The sequence below is a fragment of the Cygnus atratus genome, chromosome 15, assembly GCF_013377495.2.
Source record: "Cygnus atratus isolate AKBS03 ecotype Queensland, Australia chromosome 15, CAtr_DNAZoo_HiC_assembly, whole genome shotgun sequence".
NCBI lineage: Eukaryota > Metazoa > Chordata > Aves > Anseriformes > Anatidae > Cygnus > Cygnus atratus.
Genome location: NC_066376.1, coordinates 11,454,569 through 11,475,864, shown reverse-complemented (window position 1 = coordinate 11,475,864; position 21,296 = coordinate 11,454,569). Strand labels below are relative to the sequence as shown.

The following is a 21,296-nucleotide window of genomic DNA, read 5'->3' as shown; positions in this document are numbered from 1 at the left end:
CTGCGGCTGTGGCGGGCCAAACCTCCTGGCTGGAGCCTTTGCAGGGGTCCCGCGGTGCTGGGTGCTGCTCAGCCCCCCGCACAGCTCCGGGCCCCCTATCTCCAACCTTGTGCTCCCCTGCAGACCCCAAGGCGGTTGTGGGGCTCAGTTATGAGTCCCAGGGTGGGTTTTTGAATATTTTGAGGTGGCAGGACACGGCCCCAGCGGCATGGCTGGCGGGAGAGGCACTTGGGGGTGGAGTGGTGGGGCTGGGTGCCCCAAGGCGGGTGGCCCTTGTCAGTCAGTGCTGAGATGGGGACGTGCTTGTGGGAAGCAGCTGGGGCAGCCCCTGGGCAGGGACAGCACCCAGGATGGCAGCACTGTCACCGCAGACAGGGTGCTGGGATGCCCCATGCCTCCTGCGTGGCTGCGTTGGTCCGTGCAGGCTGTGAGCATGATAGAGGACCAGCTGGTGACAACAGAGCAGCTTGAGGTGGCTGTGGCCCAGCTGTGCCATTTCTGTTCTGGCACTGGGACGTGCTCTGGTGTGGCCATCTGGGGGGACACAGAGCACAGTCAGGGGACAGGGGACAGCTCTGGGACAAAGGATGGCCAGGGGACAAAGGACAGAGGGGGAACCTGGGTGGCTGGGGGTGCAGGTTGGGTGGGGACACAGGACGGTCAGGGGACACAGAACAACCCACGTGTGACAGCTGGAGGATACACAGGGGATGGCTGGCAGCCTGACACAGAGCCCAGCCCCCCAGCACCCTGCTGCAGCCCTTGCTGGGGGATCTCAGCGGGGTTGCAGATGCACTTTGGCTTTGGGGACAGCCAGCCCCTCCTCCAGAACTGTCCTGCCCTCTGTTCGTGGGGCTGATGGTGGCTCCCAGTCTGCTCCCACAGAGCTGTCCCTGTCCCCTGGGGCTGAGCTGTCCCCCAGCACTGAGACGGGCCCCCCAGCCCCTTGCACGGCACAGCACCGCTGCTGGGGACAGTGCCACCCTGGGCACGGCTGTCACCCACCGGTCCCCCACTGTCTGCAGCCCCAGGTGCCCCTTCCCTGGGGCCGACAGCCCTGGGGCACCTTGCAGGGACTGAGCTGTGGCACTGCCACCGTCACCAGCCGGGCCCCGCAGCGCTCCTGTCCCCTCTCCAAACGCTCACGCTGGCAGCCCCGGGGGGACCAGCAGCCATTCCACCCGGGCACCGCTGGGCAAACAGGGCCAGCGGGAGCTGATAAGCCCCGGGCACCTTCGATCTGCTGCCTGACGTCACCCGCTGCCACCGCTGCCTGCCTGGTGCGGCCTGGCACAGCTTGGCACAGCCCAGGACGGTTTGGTATGGGATAGCCTGGAACAGCGTGGTACGGAATAGCCTGGAACGGTGTGGTACGGGATAGCCTGGAGCAGTTTGGTACGGGATAGCCTGGAACAGTGTGGTATGGGCTAGCCTGTAACAGCTCTGTACGGCATGGCCTGGAACAGTTTGGTAGGGGATGGCCTGGAACAGTTTGGTAGGGGATGGCCTGGAACAGTTTGGCATGGCACATCCCAGAACGGTTTGTCATGGCCTGGCCTGGCAGGGCTTGGCACGGCTGAGCATGGCGCGGCCCGGCCTGCTACAGAGCCTGACGCGGCTCGGTACGGCTCGGCAGGGCCTGGCGCGGCCCGTACGGCCCAGCAGGGCTTGGCCCGGCCCAGCCCGGCCCGGCCGCGGGTGCCGTCCCCGCCCCGCCGTCCCCGCCCCTGCGGACTACAAGTCCCGTCCTGACTACAGGTCCCCGTGACTACAAGTCCCGTCAGGCCGCGCGGCGCCGGGAGGGGCCGCTTCCGCCCAGCGCCCGCCGCCGCCGCCGTCCGCCTCCGAGGCCGGAGCCCAGGCCGGAGCCGCCGCCGCCGCCCAGGCCGGAGCCGCCCGCCCGCCGCGCCCCGCGGCCCGGCCCGGCCCCGCCGCCATGTCGGCCCAGGCGCAGATGCGGGCCCTGCTGGACCAGCTGATGGGCACGGCCCGGGACGGTGAGTGGGGGCGGGCGGGGCCTGCAGGAGACGCCGCGGCCCGGCCCGGCGCTGCCCCCGCTGCGGGCCCGCGGCGCCATCCGCGCCCGGCCGAGCCCGGGCCCGAGCCCGGAGCGGGGCGGAGCGGGCCCGGGCCGCGCCCCGGGGCCTGCCCCTAGGGAGAGGGCCCGGCGGGGGCCGGCCCCGCGCCCCGCTGCCGCCCGCCGGGGGCTTCGCGCTCGCGGCCTCGCGCGGGGAGCGCCGTGGCGGGGCGCGGCGGTGCGCCCGGAGGCGGTAGGTAGGTGCGCCCGGAGGAGCCGGCCCCGTGGCGCTGCTCCAAGAACGTTGCGGCCCGTTGGAAACGCGGCCCTGCTGCAGCCGGTGTCTCCTCGCCTGGCGAACGCGTAAATTCGTTGGGCACGTTAGCAGGGCTGTGAGGTACTTTGCACTTGGCTTCCTAAGTGAATAAGTGCGCCTTCTCTCTCTGTGTGTTGAGTTGCTGTTGAATTGCTTCCCATACTTTTATTTCATACAAACTGAACAATTGTGGCCCCTCTATTTTATTTATAAAGGTTCAGTGTATCTTTGCCTGCCTACATCAATCTGCAAGGGAGTTGCAGAAAAGCCTCATGTTCATCGAGCCGTGAGTCACAACCAATTTTTAAAGCTGTTATAACAAAGAAAAAGTGTTTGCTTTTTTTCACGAGTAACTTTAAAAGTGTAGCTTAGAAAGAAAAAAAAAAAAAAAACAAAACCATTTTGAGTAGACACAACATTATTCCTGGATGCTTGCAAATCCTAAACTATATTCATACGGTAGTGTTACACATACCTGTGTCATATACACAGCCTAGCTTTAAAATTGTCACATACCATTACCACTTTGCCTTTACTTTTATGTATCGTTCCCCTGACTTCCTTACTGCAGGTGTGGGCAAGAAAGCTTTTCCTTTAAAACTTTTCAACAGTGGGCATAAAATTCTGCAGCTGAGGTCTTGAAGAATGCAGATGGGTATAGTATATGTTGGAGCTCGCAGTGTGTATTGACTAACTTTGTTTCCTTTTTCTTTTTTCTTTTTTGCTTTTCTGATATTGTCTTGTTTAAGTGGCTCCTGAGTGTAAAATGTCTTCTGAGGGCGGGAGGCGGGTGGGAAGAAGGTTTCACGTTCCAGGCCAAGACCCACAAGATTCATCTTTGCACGGCCTTGGAAAACACACTGCATACTTGGTTTTCAGACCAAATGGACTGCTGTCTTAATTATCAGATTAGCAAATAGCAGTTGCCTGTACAAACTGTCCAGCACAGCCCTGCTTCATGATTCGCGACCCTCCGATAGCATGGGTTTCAGTATCTCCTGCCCCTTCATCACAGTGTTAAAAAAAAAAAAAAAAAAAAAAAAAAAAAAAGGCGGGGGGTGGTGAAAAAAAGGAAAGCGTTGGCTATGAGCCAGACTGTCTGTCTCCTTTTTTCTCTTCTGGCTGTGCTGTCTCTTTATACGGATGACAGGCTTTGGACGTTACTTGGCTCGCCAACACTGTGTTTAACACGGTGTACTGGATGAATAAATGCTAAAATACTATTTTTTGCCAATTATAAGTTTTCCAGAATATCCTGCTACCCTATAAGCATTTCCAAGTAATTTGGGGGAGCAGGAACACCAACTGTTTTAATCTGCATATTGAGCTGAAATGATCATACCAACGACTTTGTTACCTTATCAGTATTCTAATGTCTCCTTATTTAAAACCACAAATGAATTTCAGGAGATGAAACCAGACAAAGGGTGAAGTTTACAGACGATCGCGTCTGCAAGAGCCACCTTCTGGATTGCTGTCCTCACGACATCCTGGCAGGAACAGTAAGTATCTTCTCTGTAATAAGGAATTCCGGTAAGGCAGAGGTTGGTACAATTCTTCTGGGCTCCTCTGTGCCATCATAGGTAACTTGTAGGAGATGCAGCCCAGGAAACATCAGGCTTCCCTTGCCCTAGGAACAGTCGCGATTTTATCTTCGGTTTCTGTGACCTGTGTTCGGAACCACTGAAGTCAGGAGTTCTCACAGTTTGCTTGAAACGCTTTTTCTCTTGCAATCTCACGTGAAGTTGCAAGGTTACTTCTATTTTAACAGCTTGTGATGGTTAGGGCATAAAACTCCTGGGGAGGGCACAGGATCGTAGCCTGGTTGCGCCAGCACGTTGTCCTGGGTGCTGTAGTTCACCACTGCCGCTTCAGGTTAGCTGCATTTTTCTCACGAGCTGCAATAGTCCTCAATCCTTGAGCTTTTCAGTCTCCTCTTTTAAACCACGTGATGTTTCCTGGATGGAACTTCGGCTTTTTTCGTCATTACGAGTTGCCATGCTAATGGCAGGTTACAGCTCAGGCCAGCTTAGTCTTTAGACTTGGTTGGTGTGAGCGGTGTGTCACTCCGCCTGACTGGTTTAAAACAGTTGAGACAGCTTGCTTAGCTGTTGCCCTCTGGGGATGCAGCTGACGAATTTTCAAAGATTTAGCTCAAATGCTCTCTGTGTGAGCAAAAAGTGATGTGGTAACAGAGAGATCTTGTGGAGTAAGTGTCCAGTTAGGTGCCAGACGGAAGATGCAGTCTGACTTTCAGAAGAAAACAGTGCGTGTCTTCTGTAATTGCTGTATTACGTGATTGCAGGATGGAGATGGATATGGATATTGGAAATCCATCTTTATCCTCGCTGTTTGGCGCTAACTACTCTGGCATTTCATGTTGTCCATCCACTTACACGTTTTTTTTTAAATGCAGTCAATATTTATAGCCCTTTCTTCTGTTACTTGGAGAGCTGGGTTGGACACAGTGGGTTACCAACAAAGGGAAGGGCAGGCAGGTAGTTCTGCCTCGGATTGTAACACTCTGATGGCAAAACTACGGTAGCGCTAGCAGAAAGAGCTTTAGCAACGGCTGCCCTGGCTCTGAGCACGCAAACTTCAGCTTTTAAGTGGCTGTTGCTGCAAAGTAAGCCTGGAATGGAAGAGCTGAGTACAAATTTTTGTGTTTTTGAACCATTGTAAGGGACGCAGGGCAGAAATTTGAAGCTCAGATGTGTTTTCCAGCTCCATCAGCCTCCATATCGCCTCACTTTGCTTCAGAATTGTAGAGCTGCTTAAATCACCTTCTGCCCATTTCCATCCTTTGTGCAAGTCACGGTGGGTTAGGATGTATTTTTTCAACAGCTTTTTGAAGATGCTGCCTTGCACCTCTTGTGACGTGTTTCCAGGAAGAAGGTAGGTGGTGAGCCGAAGGGGTCAGATGAAGTGATGATGTTCACGGCTGTTGGAGGCAGTTTCAAAGCACAGAGGAAGTGTAAGGTGTTCAGGTGCGTCGTGAATCTCCTGGGTACAGCAGCACATCAAAAAGTCTTTTGCTTCTGTTGTTACATGTGTGCAGTGAGTTGTCTCTTTACTCTTGCTGTGGAACAATCAGAAATCTCACCCAGGAGCAAGAAGGAAGACTGCTTCTGTGTAAGTGATCTTGTGGATCACTCAGATGGTCTTGTGGTGGCCTTGAACTGGCTGTGGAGCTCTCTGCACTGCTGACAGCAGGTTCTTGGGGGCAAGAAAACGTATTGGTGCCACAGGTCACCGTTGAAAGAACATGTGATGTCTGGAATGGGATCGACATTTCAGCTGTCAGCACTGCCAGCACAGAATGAAACCTAACACAGCTGTGCAGGCTTTCCTCATGAACCCGGTCAGGTTTACGAGCGTCTTACGGTGCTCCGTTAGTGGAAGAGATGTGTGGGTGGATCAGCATTAACTGCATGGAGTAGCATCTCTCTCTGGGTGTGTGTTCATGCAAATGTCAGGACCTCGTATCTTCTTGGAAACTTCCAACAGATGCTCCGAGCCTTCTGGTAACGGTTGTGATGCATCTTTTCCCCGAAGGCATTGTTCCTGCTGCATCGTTCAGGTACAGATATTTCCAAGGATGGGAAGCTGGTTGGAGTTGAGCAGGGAACTGAATCTGGTCAGTAGCAATGCTCAGTGAAATGTGATGAAGGACCTCTCGCTGACCTTCAGGTGCAGAGTAGGAGAAGGAGTCCAGGCTTTAAGTAAGGCTCTGGGCTGTTCCGAAAGCTGCAGGAGGCACGTTGGTGTTTGCTTAGTTCAGGTGGGCAGGTGTGCCTGGCCATAAGAGCCCCCACAGCACATATGGGGATGGTATCATCTGGTAATCCTGAGTTTCTTATTCCACTGATGAGTGGACAGATGAGTGTGAAAGCTGTCCAGGGAGAACACTACTTGGAAATTGCATTCAGGGAAGTTCCGTGTCCCTCAGTGGGAGATAAGAGAGATGAAACCTGTAGGTTGCAGAGTTGTTTCATGGGGTCTGTGCTTTCCTTCTTACAATTGGGCAAAACTCCAGACCTGTGACTAGTTTTGAAGAACATTCCTTATGGAAACAGACCCTGGTGAGTTACCAGTTCACTGGTGATGCTCATAAGAGATACCTCAGGATGTACTTGGGTTGTGCAGCGAACGTGAGCAGGACTGATGGTCAGTGACACCTAAATTCATTAGGTCAGTGTGTGTTTGGGGAGTTAGGTCTTCACTCAGGCTTTACTGTCTCAAGAACCTGTATCACCAACCAGCCACGGGTGTTGGTTGGAGCAAGTCGTGAACGCTGCTGGGAAGGATGAGTGTTTGATGACAGGCCTCCCCGATGAGGCAAGGGGATTCTTTGAAACAGAAGGTCAGGTGATTTTACCTGAAGTGAGCAATACGCGTGAGAATCTCCGTGCACCTAGATATCTAAAGGATCTGGAGGAAGACCTGGAGTTTGTATGCCGATGAAGCCAGTGAATTCTCCCCTAGAGGGTGAGTTTGAGAGATTTGTTGCCTTTTAACAGAGTGAGAGGAATAAAGGACACGTTGGCTCTTCTGAAGCTTTGGGTTGGAGCTCTTTCTCTGAAATGGGCCTGTGGCTCAGCTTGCAAGAATTTAGGTAAGAATACTTGTGATCTGTGACAATCTCGAGGAGGATTGCTCTTTCTCCCTGTATTGGAAAGGGATTTCAGTAGAATGACCATACAACTAAAAGATTTAAGTCATGTCATGCTCTAATGTTGTGGGAAGATTTTGTGGCAAAATTACAGTAGCTCTTCAGCATTCCTTGAAAAGGCTTGCCTGAAGATGAAAATCGTTAAGCTCTGAAAGTACCAGAACAATTGTTTTTTTGTAAGCATTACGTTTCCACTGTTAGAAAGCTCAACAAGGCTCTTCCTGGGTAAAGTGTCTGTAGCCTGCTATCTGTAGTCTCCTGTTTCTGGTAAATCTGAGCAAAGCGAGGAAGACTAAATAGTGGCAAGTCATTTTGAATTGTTTTCTGTGTTTTAAAAAAGTTATTAGCACAGGTGACTGCTGAAACCCCAACCATTGCCTGGAGGAGCTTGCTTTGGTTACCTTGTTTAATTCTCAACGCTTCCACTGCTGCTGGTTGAATGCATTGCTCCACGTACATATCCCTGGTGCCCCCTGCTTTAGTTTGTGGTGTTTTGCTGGGATTCTGCATTGGTCCCAGTTCAGCTGTATTTAGCTTTTTCTGCAATTCTGACTTCAGCGTTGCCGTGTTTAGGTTTGGGCTCCTTGGGACTGGTGGTGACTGGGAGAGAAAAGGATGTGACTGGTCAGGGTGTTCCTTCATGAGGCGACCTGTACCCTGCCATTTGTACAGCGCGCTGTGGCTCACACTTAGGCCTTTTATTATTTTGGCTTTCAGAAATGTCATATTTTTTTTCTATTTTAAGAATAAGATGAATGTTCTCTGTTACATATTGATAACATAGAAATGCGATTTCCATGTTCTGAATGCATAATTAGATTCAGTTATTTGGCTGTTAGCTACCAGATTGGGGAAACCCAACAAATTTAAGTAGCATTAACTGCAGTAGAGGTGAAGAGCAGCATTCAAGTCAGGGCTTTCTGGAAAAGGAGGTGCTCCTTAATTCCCATGCCTTATGCGTAGGAATTAGCTTTGTTGAGCTGGTGGGTTTTAAATTTGCAGCTGCATGTGGGAAGGGTTAGCTGTAGAATTACGAGTCTGCTGTAGCTGAGCACGGAGTTCTGCTTTTCTAGTGGCCGTTCCACTTTTTACCTTACGTCCCTTTGTTCTTAGAATCATAGAATCACGGGATGGCTCGGGTTGGAAGGGACCTTAAAGCTCATCCAGTTCCAACCCCCTGCCATAGGCAGGGATTCGAGCCACTAAATCAGGTTGCCCAGGGCCTCGTCCAACCTGGTCTTGAACACCTCCAGGGATGAGGCATCCACAACCTCGCTGGGCAACCTGTGCCAGCGCCCCACCGTCCTCTGAGTGAAGAATTTCCTCCTAGAGCGTTTGTTCTTGACAGAGCATTCCGTCTGTGTTCTGTGCCTTGGTACGTTTCATTACGTTACTGATGTTCTTTCTGGTGCAGATGTGAGCTTTGAACTTAGGGTCCAAAGCTTTGTGTTTTGCTGTTCTGTAGCTGCAAAGCACGAGATGTTTGGAGTTGGTGGCTGTTGAAGAAGTTCCTGCTGCAGCATGCTGTGCCCTCCCAGCTCCCTCCCAGCAATTTGTAAGACTGCTGTGACCTACAGCGGGAGTAGGACTGGACTTAAAATATTTGGGGTGCTTTAACGTTGTCCTGGGAACTCCTAGAAGAGTGGTTCTAGCAAGCATGTGGTTTTTCTGGCTGCTTCTGTTATGACAGTTTAAGAGGAAGCTCTTCTTCCTAAAGGGACTTTATTTTGATATTGTGCACCTGTCAAGAGTTAAGCATTTGCTGCTTGTTGCCGTAATGGGGGGGTTCTCACATTGCTTTTCCTTTTTCTTTTCAACAGCGAATGGACCTGGGAGAGTGTACAAAGATCCATGACTTGGCATTGAGGGCAGACTATGAGATTGCAAGTAAAGAGAGAGACCTGTTTTTTGAGCTGGATGTAAGTATGGAGGATGGTTTTTGAAGTTATTTGGTTGAACAATAGAACTCAGTGGGTATTTCAGCTAACCCTGTTATTTGACATAGTGTCTGGCAAGAACGTGCAGCCCCTTCCCAAATGTCAGCTTGGTGCCGACTTTGAATTGTAAACGTAATTATGAGCCTTGCAACCCCATTAGTCCAGCTAGCTGGGAGGCTCTTACGGTATTCCTTGCATCGCACACCTGCTGCTCTGTACCAGGTCACTGTAACCTAATGGCCTGTCCCAGAAGAAGAATTAATGGTAAAAGCCTTCTGCTCTGTGATTTCACTTCTGGCTGGATTTAGCTTTCTCTGACGGTACGAGTCAAGTGGAAGAACAGTCATCTTCCGATTGCATGCAGTGCTTTTTATCTTTGCACCTGTTGTTCATGTAATGGAAGGTGCAGTACAAAGCAGCAGTTATTTGTGAATTCTGTTACATGTCAGAGTAAAGGAACCGTGTCAGGTTCCAGACAGATGACAGACATTAGGGCAGGGTTTTTTTTCCTTTGACTTTCTGCAAAGCTTTATGTACTTTTTTTTTTTCTCTCAAGGCATCTGTTCTTGAAGTTGTTTGTGCACTGTATGGAGATTGCACCAGCTAGCTGTTGGCTGTCAAATCTAGGTCTGACAAATGGAGAGCATCTTGGTTCACAATTCTCTTTCTGAACGTGCAGGCTATGGATCACCTGGAATCCTTCATTGCAGAGTGCGATAGGAGAACAGAACTGGCTAAGAAACGCCTGGCTGAGACACAGGAAGAGATCAGTGCTGAAGTGTCTGCAAAGGTATCATCCTCCCATTAAACCTTTGTTCTGAAAGGCTGTGCAAGAGCACTGGTGCTCTGCTGTCTCCTGACACCATTGATGCTGGGAAGCTGTGCTCCACAAAGACTTGGTGGATTCCAGCCATCATCCTCAAATGCTGCTCTGGCTGTTCTTGTGTCTGGGTCAGAGGGCTGTAGTATGGTAAAATGTGAACTCTAAAAGATGTTGCTTTAGCACGCCTATAAAGTATATAGGTTTCCTGTCCCCTATTCAGTGTTTGTGTAACAGCTTAGGATAGTAAATCTATTCCGTGATTTGTTGTCTTTTCATGTAGCAAATGCTCGTGTAATTTCCTCATTGGGAACTTCTTTCACCGGGCCAGTACAAAACACATTTCCAAAGCTGGTTTTGTGGATTCTCTCCTGTCCAATAAGTCAGGATGTGCCACTGTTTGCAGCAGAACTGATCATGTCCTGTCCACCTATGGTTACTTCCTTTACTACCTGTCTAGAACTGTGTTGCCTGTACTTAGCCTACCAACATCTTTTTGTTGGGGTTCCTTTGACTTTGGGAGATTGATGATGATCTTCCAGCAATGGCTTATTTATGTTAAACAGGTGTTCTGTTTTAAAGAAAAAGGAAAAGTTGTCCTGCAATCTTTGGCAAGGTTTTTGTCTTATCAAAAAAAAAAACACCTTATTTTCTTTAGGCAGAGAAAGTACACGAGCTGAATGAAGACATAGGAAAACTCCTAGCTAAAGCTGAACAGCTGGGAGCTGAAGGAAATGTTGATGAGTCTCAAAAGATCCTGATGGAAGTGGAAAAAGTCCGAGCAAAAAAGAAAGAGGCAGAGGTATGGTGGTGTTCTGGGAATTGTAATAGCTGGTTGAGCTAGGCTGCGTGACAAACAGCTGGGCACTTCCTGCCTCTTTTCCTATTTTGCCAGCACCTCCTCTTTCAATCTGAGCAATGTGCTGGCAAGTAGTTGGCGGTGTAGTGTGATAGACAAACAAAAGTTCTTTAGAAACTTTTATCTGGTGAAGAGAGATGACTTGGGGGGGGGTAGTTCTTCCTCTGAAAGATTTGGTCCGTAGTTACTTGCAGGGATAGACCAGCAGGTTAGCTGCGCTCGCGAAGTGTTTTGTATGGCACCTCCTTTATATTGAGGGTGCTTTTATGATCCTTGAAAGCAGCAGTGCTGTTTTTTGCAGGGGTTACCCTGGAGGGTTGAGGTTGTGTAAGGGCTCCTTGACGTTTGCCTGTTTTTTTTTGCCTTCCTTCAGGAAGAATACCGAAATTCAATGCCTGCATCCAGCTTCCAACAGCAGAAACTGCGTGTGTGTGAAGTCTGTTCAGCGTATCTTGGTCTCCATGACAATGACCGGCGTCTTGCTGACCACTTTGGAGGCAAATTACACTTGGGTTTCATTCAGATTCGTGAGAAGTTGGATCAGCTGCGGGTAATCCTGTCTGTTTTAAACCTTCTTGCAGTTCTGAGGATATTAAACATCTACATTAAGTTCATGTAGAATTCTTTTCAGAGTGCTTGTATAAGCCCAGAAATTTCTCATTTCTGAATCCTGGAAATTCCAAATGGAGGTTTGCCTAGCCTCATCGTGCATTCTGTTCTGTGTAACTAATGTTGTACCCTTAGAATTAGTCAAACTAGACCACTGCTGTAATTTCTTCCTTAACTACACGTGGCTGTACTAATGGTCTTTCTCATTAGTTTGGCTGAAATTCGTCACTGAGTATTCTGACTATCGAAGAGCACTTTGAGACCTCTTAATGAAATGCGTTAACTGGAGTTCCATATAGTGCTGTTAAGGAAGGAGGTCTGCGGTAGCTGAAGTGCCGATTAGAAGCTTTCTGGAATGGTTTGTAATGGCCACGTGGTACTAGCCTTGCTTGCAAGCAGGAACCTTTAGCCTGCTGGAGTAAGAGCTGTGATTCCTGTGCCATACTCATTCGGCAGAACAGTGAGGTCCGTGCCTTGATTGATCATGGCACGAGAACAGGGCACTCTTCTGTTATGTATAATTGTGGTGAGACAGACCCTTGCCTCAAAGCCTATGGGCTCGTCACTTAGAGCACAAGCACAGCAGATTTGAGTGGCATTTCTTGCGCTGATGCGGGTTAGTGCAGTTGTAAGGAAAATGAGAACCTTTATGGAGATCTGGACTAGCACATAAAATAGAGTGAAACAGTTCCCTGTCTCACTACATGAGTAGTCTCCCTGCAGATCCCTATTGTGTTACCGTATGGCTGAAATATGATGTAAACTTTTTTTCTAGAAAACAGTGGCAGAAAAGCAAGAGAAGAGAAACCAGGATCGTTTGAGACGGAGAGAAGAGAGAGAACGAGAGGAGAGAATGGGCAGACGGTAGGTGAAAGTCAAAGCCAGTTTCATAAAACAGTTATTGAAATAAGCTTATTTCTTGTATCTGAGTATTGCAGGAGAGCAGCATGTGCTGCTTGATCAACTGTTGTACATGCTCTGGATGCTGTGTGAGCACCTTGGCATTCAGTTTGAAATGAAAACAAATGCGCAGAATCCCCACATTAATGTGATTGTGTATTATTTTAACCTCCACTGTGTATCTGAAAGATCAAAGCTCAGATCAAAGCCCCAGGCTTATATTGGTCTAGTCCCTGTCGCTGGGAGGCTGGATGAAATGACCTCGTCTAGTGCATCCGAGTGGGAAAATTTAGAATGAGTGCTAGGTCTGCTCAAATGGGTCTCATCATACAGAAGTTCTCTGGATAGTCCTTCTCGCTTCTAGGCTAGGAGATGGCAGCAGAGTGGAGCTAGTGTCCATGAGCCAGATGGCAGGCTGCCTGACTTACTCAGAAACTTTTCTACAGTAACAGTGAGGAACTTTTGGCACAGCTTTGGAGAATGCTTTCCAGGACATCCCTGGGCTGTCCTGCTCAGAGGATCCCAAGGAGTGGCTGTTTGTGGCGGTTGTGGCCGTATGTGTCACCTTCTGCTCATACACGAGTAATCCTGGAGCCTGGGAGTGGCTACCACGTCGGTATTCTCATGACAAGTTCTTCTGCCTCTTGCCAGCTGAACTGGAAGAACTAATTCTTCCGTGTGTGTAAACAGCTCGATTAAACAGCCTGGCATGAAGAGAGCGGTTATTTATTGGTGATGGTCGTGCGGAGGAAGTGGCTGAGTAGGAGCGCTGTTCTTGTCACAGCTTTTTGCCAGTTACCTCATGTTTCTCCTCGCAGTCTTGTACGTCTTGCATCTGAAAAAAAAAAAACCCACCTTGCTGCATGTGGAGAGTTCTTTTTGACCCTCAGTGTCGACTGAGGAGTGTGTTTCAGGTGTCCGTCTCTGAGGCACGTGAGATACATAACCGCAGTGTGCTCTCAGGTGGCGCTGGCCTCTGGATATACATTTCTGGAAATGCTAGCAAACAAGTACCAGAACTGAAGGACCTTGGTTTTCTGTGGTCTGGGGCTTGGCAATTGTGGTGCATCGTGAAGATGTAAGCTCCAGATTGTCATGTGTTCCCTGATTAGAGCATTTTATATGGGTTCTCTCACTGCGGATTGCCTGGTGTCATAGGAAGTGCCAGTTCATGTTGCAGCTTTCTGCTGAACTGCAGCACTTTGTGATGAGCCTCTCAGCTTTCTGGCCTCTGTGCAAGGTTGTCAGTAGTGCAGTTATGCTTGGGAGCTACAGAATGTGGAACTGGCTGCTGAACCCAAGAGTTAGATGAATGGGACTGATGTACGTTGGTATTCTGGAGACAAAGATGGACGTGAGACAAGAAGCATCTTCCCATGCAGCTGCTTCGTGGTAGGCTTGTTCTGGCTCACAGTAGGACCACTCTAACCTGGACTTAGTGTGTCTGTCTCCATAGTCTCTTGCGTTCCTGGAGTTTGTTTCTGCATGAAATTTGTTCAACCCAACAGTTGCCTTCAGGAAGAGCACTCTGGATCTCTGACTTGGTCTGCATTTCCCCAAACCCCCATCTCTGCTTTCTTCATTCTGTGGTATGTGTGTGTTTTAGGTATATTCCCAAAATCTCAGTTCCTGGGAGTTAAGGAGCCTCTTGTGTTCACAGCACAGGTAGCTCTCGTATGGATGCACCTGATAAGGGGTTTTTGAATGTTTCATGCTATAAATATAACAGTTTTAAGAATTGTGATGAGTTGGCCTGGTGTCCGATTTCTTGCTTGCTTCATATTTTGCACCAGTTAGTCTGTGGCCAGCCTTTCCCCTTGCTCTGTGTGGAGGCACCTCTATGCTCCTCTGTTCAGAGGCCTAAAAGCATGTTTTGATGGAGCCAGGAGTGACGTATAGGGGAGGTCAAATTGTTTTCCGCTCTAAAATGGGAGCTTGACACAAAGAAGGAAAATAGCTTTCCCAGGGGACGCTTAATGTCAACTGGGACTAGAGCCCAGATTTCTTGATTTCTAAGTGCCTGCTCTTCTGGGTGCTGTGCAATGCCATGCTTACAGGGCTGTTTTTCTGACAAAAACGGATCAGTGACTTCTAGCAACTTAAGAGACTACCTGTCTTAAGCAGAACTTCATACGTAAGGAACCACAGAAAGCATGTTTCCTGCATGACTTTTATTGTCACATCTTCATGTGCAGCATCTTCAGGGGGTTTATTCAGCAAGAGGAAGAATGCCACTTGACTTTGAGAAGTCTTTTGGTGGCTTATAGGCACTGTGACACATTATGGAAGGTTGTGGATGGGTTTGAAGAACTCTTAACTCTTAAAGACTTTATTAATTTGTCAAATAAACTGTTTTCCACGTAGGAATGAGTGAACGGTTTTGTTGCCCCTAGTGGTGAATGCAGAGAAGTCCTCTGTCCTGTGTTTGGTGTTGCTGGTGACTGCTGGCTACCCAGTGATCCCTTAAGACTGAAATTCTCTGGAGAGCTGGCATGTTTGGAAGTGCAGACATCACTGTTTGCTTGCCGAGTACACCAGCAAACAAGACTGGAGTTGCTGAATGGATTTCCTTTTTAGTAAGTTAGGCAAAACACAGATTATGAAACTCAGTGCATAGCTTCTGATGCAGGACAGAAAAAGTAATAAAGCACAGCTTTTGACTTTGCTGGGCAGCGTTCATCTGCTGTGTCCTGATGTATACTGATTCAGGCTAGTAAGGAAAGTGCACGTTTTTTGGATGCTTCCTGAATTTCCAAAGCTTAGCATTATGGAGTGATTATCAGGAGTTGGTGTGTGCTCTTGCTCAGATCATAGCCACAGAAGGGCAACCAGGCTTTGCAGGGGATGTGGAATAGCTTTGTGTGGATGTGTGCCCCAGTGATTCAGAATAAAGTGATCAGGAGGAAAAGAACATTATGAACTTGGAGTAACGACAACAATCAAAAAATACAATTGCCTGCCAGGCCTCTCCAGTAGGTCCGGCGGCTCTGTCAGGTTCTGTTACATGAGAAAGTAGGTGTGTGGCTATTGCCTTGCTCTCCTGGTTTATCAGCTTTGCCTTCATCTGGTCTTGTCATGCGTGGCCTCAGTGCAAGGTTTATTCACCTGACTCCCAAGCTCAGCTCTACCTGGTTTACACTCCTTTTACCTGAAGTCCTTTCTAAACTTTCGTTTTTTCTTTCTACCATGATTGAACAATCCTATTCATTGTGAAGGAAAGTCAGGGCACATTGATTCTCTTAATATTGTCTTATCCAGATATGGTTTTAAAATGTATTAATAAAGTAGATGCTTCTCCCTCTTTCTCTTTTTTTTAATTGTATCTGTGTGTAACTCAGCTGCATCTCCTGTACGCTGCCAAACAGCTCTGTGGCTGTGTAGCTGGAGCATCCCCTGTGAGTCTGTATGCAGCGGGAGCAGTTAAGAGCTCAAGTCACTAAACAGAGGCTGGCTGCTTTTCAAGTAAAGCAGAAAGAGGCTGTTCAGTCTGTGTGAAGTTTGGAGGTAGGCTGGCTTCGAATGTGGCCGTGGAGAAAAAGGAAAGGCATTGTCCTTCAGGCGTAGTGGCTCTTTGAGTGGTGCTGAGCAAGGGTGCTTCAGGAGTTGAAAGAACTGTAATGTTATTTACAGACTGTCAGAAGCTAATGCTTACAGTTAAGCTGAGAGCTCCGTGAAGGAACTCTGAAGCAGACAGAATGAGACCTGCGTGACTCTTCTGAAGATGCTTTATAATATGGGATGAAGCATTTTCAGTATCTGTTACTTTTCAGTAATAATTCTTCCCGTGTTTTTCCTCTTTTTGTTTCCAGCTCATCTTTCCGAAACAGAAAAAAATTGCAGTTTTCCATCTAATGTTTGTTAAATATTCACGATGAGTAAGAAAACGCTGTGCTTTTCCTTTACTCAAACCTCAACTGCCTCAAAGGAACCAAAATCAGAATATTAAGTGTCTGGCCCGCCTTTGACTGGCAAGTGGCACTTTTACATGAAAATGTTCATCTCATTGATGTTAGACTGCAGAGGGTAGAAAGTGTGTGCTGAATACACCCAGCAAATTAGACGTTGGAAAGGTGCATCGTAGTGGTGTATTAAGAGAGACTGGGATTGGATCGTAGATCTTCTCTGTTCTGACAGAAAGCTCTGCACGGAGTTGGGAAACTACAAACAAACCCTGTAGAAACTAGTGTTTCTGCAATGTTCTTCAGTTTTAGACAATACCGTGACACCCCTTCTCCCCCAGTTGAAGCTAATAAAATGTTTTCTGGCTTGTATGGCAAGCTTTTTTAAATGACATATTAATCGTCATATTATTGTTGCTCCTGTGGAAAGCTACCAGGGTGGATGGGTTTTATGGGGAACAAACCCACTGACTACACCGTACCTTCTCTCACTTAACTCTCCTCTCCTTTCTAGGTCTGGATCAAGAAATAGAGATCGTCGAAGGTGAGTGCAGTTCTCCCAAAAGCCTATTTGTGTTTTATCTATTTACTGTGTTTTTCATGGGTCTTATAAATGGAGTTCATTCTGTGCCACAGTCATTTTGTTATGCTCCCTGAAAGAAATAGGAGCTACTGCTTGGGCACTTCTGCAGTGTCGTGCAACCCAATGTCACCCGTTGGACTAGAAAGCATCTGCTGGCTAGCGCAGTCGGGACAGACGGTGCTGTGTGCTCCAGAATACCAGTCTGAGAACATACTTAATACCTTTTTCAAAAAATGTCTAATACCCTTTGATAGCTTTTGTATCTGAAATGTATCTATTATATGTAACACTTCAGATGTAAAAAAAAAAAAAAAATCAAGATGAAAGCCCCAACGTCTCTGTGAAGAGCTTGCCTTAATGGTATGACAGCATTCCATAAGTGATCATGTACCTGGAGGTCATCATCTCTCCTGTTCCCATATACATTGGCATCCTTTATTTTGATTTTAGAGCAGATTGAAACAAATCTGTTTTGAAAGGGCAGTACTTTCACAAGGGGGACTCCTTCTGGCAGGCTGCCGTACAGGTTACAGTAATTTCATGTGAGGTTTATTTTGCCTTCCCTTCTCCTTCTTCAGTCAAAGTGAGGCAAAATATTACAGTTGGTAGGCCGTGCTCTAGGCATCACCGCATGCTTATGTTAGTGGTGCAAGTGATTTTCATAAGCTCCGCATCAACTCGAATTTACCCTTCGGCGTTTTGTTGGTCGCCTGAGCCCAGGAAGGAAGGAGTATGTTCACCCTGGGGGTGATCTGCCTTCTGCGTTGGTAGGGTGTGGCTGAGGGGGTGAGGGCTGATGCTCGGGGTAGGTGTCGCTCTGGAATGTCTGATGGGCGCAGGTGTACGGATGGGATGTAGTGGCCCATCTCCGGAGTCTGAGGCAGTCTGTGTCCTCTTCAGATCACGGTCTCGGGATAGGAGGCGGAGGCGCTCGAGGTCAGCTTCCCGTGAACGGCGGAAGTCTCGCTCCAGGTCCCGAGACCGGCACAGGCGCCACCGGAGCCGTTCCCGCAGCCACAGCCGAGGTCACCGGCGGGGGTCCAGAGACAGGAGTTCAAAACACAAGTATGTATTCCTCACACAAGTGCTTCTCTGCAAAGGGGAGTTCCTGGCATCACAGAGAGCCTCCTCTGATCCTCAGAGTGAGCTGAGTATGACTGGTTTCTCAAGTTAGAAGCTGCAAGTGCCCTGTACCAGCTCCTGGGCCAAAGCGGTATTTCCCAGTGGCAGTCTGTAGATGGCCTCACGCGGGCACAGTGCCTGTGCAGCAAGGTCCCAGCTTGAGAGTGGAGTCTAAGAGATAAAACTGTCATTCCCCGAACTGCGGTGCTGAGCCTTGAGAAATTGCTGGGTTTCTTGCATAAGCAGCAGCAGCAGCTCATAGTCATGCTGGTGCTCACTCAGCCTCCCCAGGCATGTAAAACCCAAGTAGCAGAGGCAGTTTTGACATCACATTTCTGTGTTTACCTTCTGCTTCCCAGCTTCTTGCTCTCAGTGCTGGCATGGGGAAGGGAAGAGTATGATTTGTGAACTGGGGGAGGCCTTGTATTAGGGTAACAAAAAGGCTAGTTGAGAGATTTTTGAAAATCTCCATCGGGTGAGGGATAAAAACAGCTGGAAGGAGGAGTATACCATCCTGTGACTGAGGAGAAACCCTATAGGCCGAGAAAGGGCTTTAAGTCTCTTCTGAAACTCAGCAGCACACCCGCTGTGCTGGAGGAAGGCTGAAGCAGGCGTGTGTACGTAGGAGTACTAGCAAAACTGGAATGAAACCATGTGTTTCCTTACAGCCCTTCCAAACCCAGGAGCAAGTATACCCCCAGGTGCTTGCTGAAGTTAGAATCTAGCCTTTATTTTAATGCTCTTAGTTAATAGGGGAGTGCTTAAGGAGTGTCTCACCTGATTAGGCACCGCCATTTAAGTACACTTCGAGAAACAAACCTACTGTTGTGTGTCTTGTGTCACTGTAGCTAAGGGGTAAAAGAACACATTTTAAAAATACCCGACGAAGGGGAGGGGAATAATGGTATGAAAAAAAAGTCTGTTAATACGTGGGGGGTGTGTGTGTGTGTGTGTAAATACTGTTGATTCTCCAATGGCTGAGATACTAAAGTCCTTTTTTAAATCTGTCTTGAACATGAAAAATAAAGAAAAGAAGTTTGGACAATTAGGAAGTGAGGAAGACCCTGTAATAACTATTACTAAAGAGCAGGTAAGGGATTACTTCGAAAACCTTGAACACATTCAATCAGCCCATTGAGATTGTAGGAGGATTGGCTAGCTGACATACTTCCACAGAATTGCTGAGCTGGGGAGAGACCAGTGTCAGTTTAAGAAAACAAAGCAAAGTGAACAAACAGGAAAGTGCTATTCCCTGAAAAGAGTGTAGCTTCTGTTTTCACTCGGAGAGTTAACAAAACCTACATTCTGCTTCTGTTGGTCTGAAGTCTTGCTTCTAGAAAGAAGTAGCCTGTCACAGGATCTGGAGGTCTGAGGGTAAGAGAACTATGCACAACATGTCCTGTTGTGGGGACAGGAGAAGAGTTAATTTAATCAAACAGACTCATGTTGTCTCTTGTTTTCCAGTTAAATGACACAATTTAAAGTAATGAAAATGAAGTGGCTCAAGATACAGAGGGCTGTAAGGTTTTAATGTAATTGTGCAAGAGTTCCAGACCTTAAAATCAACATGAAGGAAAGCTGGAACCTATAAGATACCTGCCAGGTCCTCTTCTTGTGACTGCAAAGAAGGACCTGTGTACTGAGTCCTAGAGTACAATCTGCTGGCTGCCTCTGCCTGGTTCCACAGGCGTATAGGCTGCTAGAGAGAATTAAGGGCCAGCACCTAATTGTTGATAAGCAGATTTCTAACAGTTGGCATGAATCATACAGGATAAGAGCCTTTTAAGATTGTTGCTTGTATGAAAGCCTCTGCTTAATTCTGTGTGGGCTGACACAATGAAGCACTGCTGAAAATCTGTAGCTATCATTTGAGCAGGCTGTGAAAAGATTTGCCTGTTGTGTGTTCCAAATTAAAAATCAGTATCATCCTGACTTGGAACTCAGGATGCTTGGGATGACTGCTTGTCAGATGCAGTGACAAAAGCCTAGGCCTGAGCAAGCCTTTGAATCCAAAGAATACAGCTGGTATTTAAAGCAGTTGAGCAGAAGGCTGCTAGCTTAAAGCATAACCAAAAGAAAACTCTATAAAGGACACAAACAGTGCTGAATGACAGATGAGGAAGAAATTGCTGGTGCTTTAGTACAGCCTAGTAAACTAGCAAGGCACACAGGGAACACCTCAGAGTGACCCTGTGGCAACAGCTGTGAAAGGCTTACTGTAAGGAGAGACTAACAGAGGCTGTGCTACGCACTTGGCACTGCAAGCTATATGTGAAATACTCAGGTGTGCAGAGGGACTGGGGTTTCTATTTTGGGCAACACTACTCCTGACATTACAGTACCTGGGCACATCTTTATAAGAAACTTGCGTTATGTCATAGCCCTGTTAGGAAAGATTTTGTTGTTTTATGCATATTTTATTCAAATTCTTTCAGCTGTGGAGCTTATAGCAATGGTTTACTTTGTACTTCAGATCTTCTAGAGATCGATCTTCAAGAGAGAAGTCCCGAGACAGAGAGAGAAAAGAGAAGAGCTCTTCTGAGAGACGGCACGAGAGCACAAATGGCAAATCTCGTTCCAAGAGATCAGAAGAGAGAGAAGCTGGCGAGATCTGAACTCAAATGATCTGTGTTGCACTGTAAATAGTCTGATAAACATTCTACACAAAGCCTAAATTTCCCATTTATATTTACTGAATACAACTCATCTTTTGTAGTTTTGAATTTTTATTGTTTGGCAGATAGCTGTGAGTTTGTAGAGACACAGAGTTACGTACTGTTTAACAGGTTTTGTTTTAGTAGGAATAAATAAATCTGACCGATCGTTTTCAATTCAGGCCAGCGGTTCACACCCTGTGTTTGTTGTGATGCAATGAGCGCGGCAGGTAGATAGTGCTGTGGTTGGAAAGCCGAGCTGCTGTCATGTTTGTAATACTTAAGCCCTTTTCAAAAGATCTTACCTGACCCTTTGCACAGTTGGAGTTTGAGCTCATCAGTAGCACTGGTCCTAATTTGATTAATTTTTTCTTGTACGTGTTAAATTGAGAGGGTTGTTTTTTTTTTTTCCTTTCAGTGTTCAGCCACCTCATTTTTGTGTCTCCAGCACTTGGGAGCTGCCTCGCTCCTCCAGTTAAGGCAGACGGTCCTTGGCCCCGCTGTCCCTCTGTCAGCAGCTGTTGATTTTGTGAGGGTGACCAAAACTTTTACAGACAGGGGGTGCAGATGTGCTCAGAGGGAAAGCCCGGACTGATCTGTGCGCAGAGGAGGCCAGCGCCGCCTCCTCGGCTCTGCGCTGTGCGTTCCCCTCAGAAAATGGCCGCCCCGGGGGGAAGCCGTGTGGCGCGCGGAGAGAAGGGCCGGGCAGGCACGGAGGGGCCAGGCGGCCGGGGGGGGAGCTGCTGAGGGCCCGGGGCTGGCGGGGGGGGGGGGGGCGGCTGTAAATAGCGCGGGGGGGCCGCGTCCTCGGGGGCTGCGCTAAAACCGCTTCGCCTCGCGTCCCGCTGCGCGGCGGCGAGCCCCGGGCTGTACGGGCCGGGCCCTGCGCGTGCGGTGCGGGCCCCGCA

At 48.3% G+C, this 21,296-nt stretch overlaps 1 protein-coding gene across 7 annotated transcripts; it reads left to right on the top strand.

Annotated features, from left to right (window-relative positions):
* The first annotated feature begins 1,865 nt into the window (after window positions 1-1,865).
* Window positions 1,866-20,570, top strand: LUC7L (LUC7 like). Of its 7 annotated transcripts, XM_035549191.2 has the most exons (12): window positions 2,206-2,414; window positions 2,549-2,619; window positions 2,905-2,988; window positions 3,741-3,835; window positions 8,826-8,924; window positions 9,622-9,732; window positions 10,421-10,564; window positions 10,995-11,171; window positions 12,006-12,094; window positions 16,544-16,573; window positions 17,513-17,677; window positions 20,208-20,570. In XM_035549191.2, exons 3-12 carry the CDS (start codon window positions 2,979-2,981, stop codon window positions 20,347-20,349), a joined length of 1,062 nt encoding a protein of 353 aa, XP_035405084.1. In that variant the 5' UTR covers window positions 2,206-2,414; window positions 2,549-2,619; window positions 2,905-2,978; the 3' UTR covers window positions 20,350-20,570. The 7 variants fall into 7 exon arrangements, with proteins under 7 accessions (XP_035405089.1, XP_050569877.1, XP_035405086.1 ...); XM_035549196.1 differs by lacking the exons at window positions 2,206-2,414; window positions 2,905-2,988 and adding an exon at window positions 1,866-1,997; XM_035549193.2 differs by lacking the exons at window positions 2,206-2,414; window positions 2,549-2,619; window positions 2,905-2,988 and adding exons at window positions 1,868-1,997; window positions 18,763-18,824 and having other exon boundaries at window positions 20,208-20,295.
* Window positions 20,571-21,296: the final 726 nt, after the last annotated feature.